This window comes from Cottoperca gobio, chromosome 3 (genome assembly GCF_900634415.1).
Source record: "Cottoperca gobio chromosome 3, fCotGob3.1, whole genome shotgun sequence".
Classification (NCBI taxonomy): domain Eukaryota; kingdom Metazoa; phylum Chordata; class Actinopteri; order Perciformes; family Bovichtidae; genus Cottoperca; species Cottoperca gobio.
The window spans coordinates 18,763,737-18,768,594 of record NC_041357.1 but is presented as its reverse complement, the minus strand read 5'-3'; the positions used below and the strand labels follow the sequence as shown (position 1 = coordinate 18,768,594).

Genomic DNA, 4,858 nt, shown 5'->3' with positions numbered 1-4,858 from the left:
ACTCATCACTGAGGGTAAAATAAAAGGGGTAAACTCTGATTTTCTGTCACTAAAAATGGTATTCAGCTTGAAGTGCAGCCTTAAGCCAGTTTATCTGAAAGGACAGACTTTACTTCAGTGTGTACAAGTATGACTTGTATTATGTCAACATGTCAAGTATATGCCATGTTATGACAAATCTTACTACAGGATTATGCTGTGCAGAATACCAACACACTGTCTGCTTTGACACATGTGGCGCCACCTAGTGTCAAAACAAGAGGCTGGATGTGAAACAGTGCACTTCAGTGTTTTTCAAAGTCTTGATGAAGAGCATTCGAGTTGGTTTCAGACATTCATATAAGTAGTTAATTCATAACTAGAGCACTGATAGTGTTGCTAAAGTTCTTGTAATAAAATGCCAGATAGGCGTTTATAACAACATCCCATTAAAACTCCCAGTGTCTAAAGAAATACAATATAAAACAGATGAAAAGCAGAAGTTGCTTTGACACAGGGGCTTGATGCTAAATATAATAAAACCACCATCAATTCACTGTTCCACAGACGTAGGACATGTCCTTATAAAGAGGAAATAAAGAATGTAACAGTGATCCTTAGTTGAGGTGAGTACTTTCTGTCTACATGATAGCTCGCCAACATTGAAACTCATTACAAAAACACGGGGTGCAACAGCTCAGGTCTGAAGTTATGGAGTTTAACTGTGATTGTGATAATGATGGGTAATATATTCTCTAAATCCAAAGAGGCTGTACAATGCACACAGTAGTTTGGCTGTCACAGTGCTGCCAGATAACCAGCTGTTTATTTTCACAGCTGAAGCTCTGACCTCAAAGCCACCTTTCAGCCTTTATCTAACCCCCTGGAGAGGTGGATTTCACAGATATTGCAAATGTATGACCGGGGTTGTGACCCTTTAATCTGGCATATTCCCAGAAATGTCCCTTACTCATACATTATAAATAGGAGGGCAAGTGGAATATGTAACTCTCTGCCAACACTAATCCATTTCCATCTCATTATAACACTGACGGTAAAACTTGCAGATGGCTTTAAGATTAACTGAAATCACTGCAATATATTATCCTAAATTAAAATAATCATGTCCCTGCCGTATGAATTTAAGAGTTATGTCATTGTCAATTTGGGTGTAACTGACAGAAGTAATTTCCTATAAGTTTCACACTGCAAGAGATCACACCAGGCATCTGAGGAATTAATTATTTATGTACAACTTTCCAGGAATAAGCACTTGAACAGTGGCTGTTCAGAGAATCACAGATTATTTATTTGAAACTTCACCCGTCAGTTATTTCTATAATATGGAAAGTGGGCAGAAACAACCCTCTCATTTATTTCATATCCATCTCCCTTATTAAAAGTGTCCAAATTGTCTTTTTTAGAAGTCTTAAAATGTTTATTGAGAGGAAGTTAAATCAAAATCATGTCACGCTACACATGAATCATTTAAAACCTTAACTGGAACTTGGGTACAAAGTACGGGAAATTAAAAATAAATATTTATCCTTTGTCCAAAGCTTTTCTATATTTTCATATAAAACTTCACTATATAGTTTAAAAACACATTTGATTAAAAAGTAAAGTTGACAATTACATTAATGTAAACAAATAAAACAAAATCATTTTTATAATGAATGAAATAAAAGCATTATGTGGAAAAGTACCCCACAAGATTTGAATCAATGAATAAAGCATGGAGCAAAACTATCTCATTATTTTAATACATAGTTTATTGAAAATTAAAGATAGGGAAGGAACATTACTGAAATGTAATTTTCAGACAGAGGTGATGTAAAAAAGAAAAAGAAAAGAAACAGCAGGAAGCAACTGACCGTATAGAGTTCTTAATTAGCTGTGATGAAAAGACTGTAAGATGGATGATAAAAGAGAACAGCAGGCGACTTTTACAAAGTCAGAGGGATCAGCTGGACCAGAGTTGTCTCAGACATTTGACTTTTTTTGGGAGAGGTTGATCTTGTCACCGAGACTCAAGGCCATCCCCTGTGAAGTGAAGGAGGGAGATCTTATTGTAACAGATTGTACACGCACGCACGAACATTTCATACATTTCCTTTCAGTCCAATTCTTTCAATAACGTATTCAATTAAATGTTATCCTTCCAAAGGATTCATTTGCTGCATTGCTCAAGTTGAAAGCAAATTAAATTCAACCAAGCCTTTACTTCTCAGATGCATAAGGGTTCATTGTGCAGCAGCTGTGACCCACCTGACTTTTGGCTCTAATGCGTATGTGTCCGTTGACAGGTGCGTCAGGCCCCAGGTGGATGGGCTTCTCGATGCTGACATTAGCCAGGGCATCTTCCCCAAAGATAGAACGAGCATAAAGGTTGGCAGCCATGAAGCCGCAGAAGCCAGACAGTGCCTGATTTGTGAGACAAAAAGAAAAGAGATGAGAATACCCACAGGATTGACAAACTTAATCTAAGTGTGATTGGTGATACACTACCAACAGCTATAATCTAAACTAGTGAATCTTCTGAACATGCACCGGCACCAAAAGTTAAAATTGCCTACTTCATTCATTTTATTTAGGAGTCTGGGCGGCTTTAAAACTTTCTTTGATCTGCTGTATGTGACGTCTCATACCAACCTTCTCAGGAGTCAGACACTTCATGTTGGTGGACTTGAGGATATGCTGAAGGTACTCGTTCAGATCAGTGATGTTCGTGTTCACCGTCACCTGCGACAAAGAAATATTGCTTAGGGATCGTCTCCAATGCAAATGAATGACTTAACACTCTACTGTTTCATAAACTCCTGTTTATGGTGGTGTTTTATAGAACATCCTGGTGAACATCCTTAAATTTTGCAGCAAGTGATAACTAGGACATCTCATGAGCTCCGCAGACCACTTTCCTTTTCTCTTCTGACTAGCGGCTCTGACTGCAAAGTGGAATCTCTCGATATCGGCGAGTTAAAGTTACAGCCTCGTTTACTTCACACAATAACTCAATAACTCATCCCATCGCCCTTAAGCATTTTCTTTAAAAAAAAAACTCGGTAATAGTTTGTAGGCCTCATAAAAGTAGTGAAGAAAAACAGACCATTGTCCCCGCCTCACGTTGTTCCCGTGTCTGGCCTCCCCCCTGCTTTCGCCGTGTTTTTCGGATAAGCAAATCAAACAGCAAGGCTAAAATTCAAGGGAAGGGCGCATGCTATGACCCTGCATAAACTGGATAGTCAGGAGGGCTGATTTCCCGACACCACCACCCTATCCGACCACACCAGCCGTACTTCTCCTGCCACCGAGCGTCCTTCCAGCCTGCCCTCTAGGACACTTCGCGCGCTCGCCGCCGTCCGCTGCCGGAACACCAGTTAGCAGCAAACACACCACTTGTCTCCCTGTAAAAACTGAGAGGCCCTGCTGTGAGAGCCGGAGCGTAGAGAAAGAGCCTAGATCTTTACCAACCAGAAATAAAAAACTCCCGGTGTAGTCCTCGTTTAGTGCACGGATGATCTAGAAAGGGCTACGGAGCTACGGGCTCCTGTCTCATACGCCTGACCGTGGTTTCTGCCTCGCCAACACTTGCGAGGTTCGGCTTTGGAATCGATAGTATGAGTAATTCATCCAGACCAGTACTAATGTCTGGCTCTAGGGGCCCTCTACAGGCTGCTGTGACTGCCTAACACCCCACCTTACATACACACACCCACACCGTACACACAACACGCGCGCGCGCACACACATCCCACTCTCAGCCCTACTCTATCATACACCCCTGCATCACATTCCTGTCCTCAAACACCGCCTGACCAACACATAAAAAAGCAATTCCTGCTACTTTAACTGCAACCAATAACAGGGATGATACGATTCCTCAGCTATTATTAGTATAATTACAAACCCTCCAGCCGGCCCAATATAAGTGTATTTTGTAATTTTCCACGTCTCTTATTGGCCGTATCTCATGCTGTCTGAATTCAAAAATAAAGATTTGTCGTGAACTGATCAAGTGAAAGATGCGACGTTATACTCCTACTGGTCTGTCTCTCTTCCCCACAATAAAACCAAAACTAAAACAAAGACAGGAAATACATTACAAGCTGTGCAATAGGCATATATCATATTTCTGGTTCCCCCTGGGGAATTTTCCCAAATTTACTGTAATTGAGACACTTTTTGAGGATTCAGTGTCTAAAAATCACTGCTTCTTGTATATGTGCTCATTATTCTCTGCATTGCTTGAAGGGAATACACACCTTTAGGCTCTTCAACACATTTTTAAATACTGTCACATTTATTTTTCTGCATCAGGTACTCCTCAGTAAGTGTCCAGTAGTTATATAATATAAATAATCTGGCCTCCTTCATTCCCTGGAAAGGTTTTTTAGAAAATGCACAGGAGTGTTATTTTCATTAATGCCATGCCTACAGTAATCTTACCAATGTTAGGAATGACCAGATCAAAGAAAAAACATTAAGCAATAAAAAAAAAATAGGCTAATAAAAAGTTGCTAAAATATCATTGCCCCATTGCCCTCTATGTTAGAACATATTATATAAGCAAATGTTAAACTCACTTTTGTTACTCTCAGCTACCTCTCATTGGTACAAATGTGTATAGTGATTTTAATGTTATTATAATAGTATTCTAATTCCCTATACAAAAAGTTTGACATGGTGGTATTTATCTTGAAGTGGTGTCCAAACTCATCCCTTAGGGTAAAATAAAAGGGGTAAAACTCTGATTTTCCTGTCACTAAATGGTAATCCTTGAAGTTGTCTAGCCTTAATCCAGTTTATATCTGAAATGGACAGACTTTACTTCAGTGTTAAGTATGACTTGGTATTATGTCAACCTGTCAATTAATAATGC

General features: G+C 39.5%; 1 protein-coding gene across 1 annotated transcript; it reads right to left on the bottom strand.

Moving 5' to 3' along the window:
* Positions 1–1,730: 1,730 nt before the first annotated feature.
* LOC115003852 (coatomer subunit beta-like) lies at positions 1,731–3,609 on the bottom strand. The gene is made up of 4 exons (XM_029425798.1): positions 3,545–3,609; positions 2,632–2,752; positions 2,248–2,403; positions 1,731–2,022 (listed from the first exon to the last, which is right to left on the bottom strand). The coding sequence occupies exons 1-4, from the start codon at positions 3,607–3,609 to the stop codon at positions 1,963–1,965; spliced, it is 402 nt and encodes a 133-aa protein (XP_029281658.1). The 3' UTR covers positions 1,731–1,962.
* Positions 3,610–4,858: the final 1,249 nt, after the last annotated feature.

Coding starts and splice junctions, on each gene's coding strand:
- LOC115003852 (XM_029425798.1), bottom strand. CDS start 3,609: ATGAATTACTCATACTATCGATTCCAAAGCCGAACCTCGCAAGTGTTG. Junction 2,753..3,544: donor TTGGCGAGGCAGAAACCACG/GTCAGGCGTATG, acceptor TTTGCATTGGAG/ACGATCCCTAAGCAATATTT. Junction 2,404..2,631: donor AGTGTCTGACTCCTGAGAAG/GTTGGTATGAGA, acceptor CTCACAAATCAG/GCACTGTCTGGCTTCTGCGG.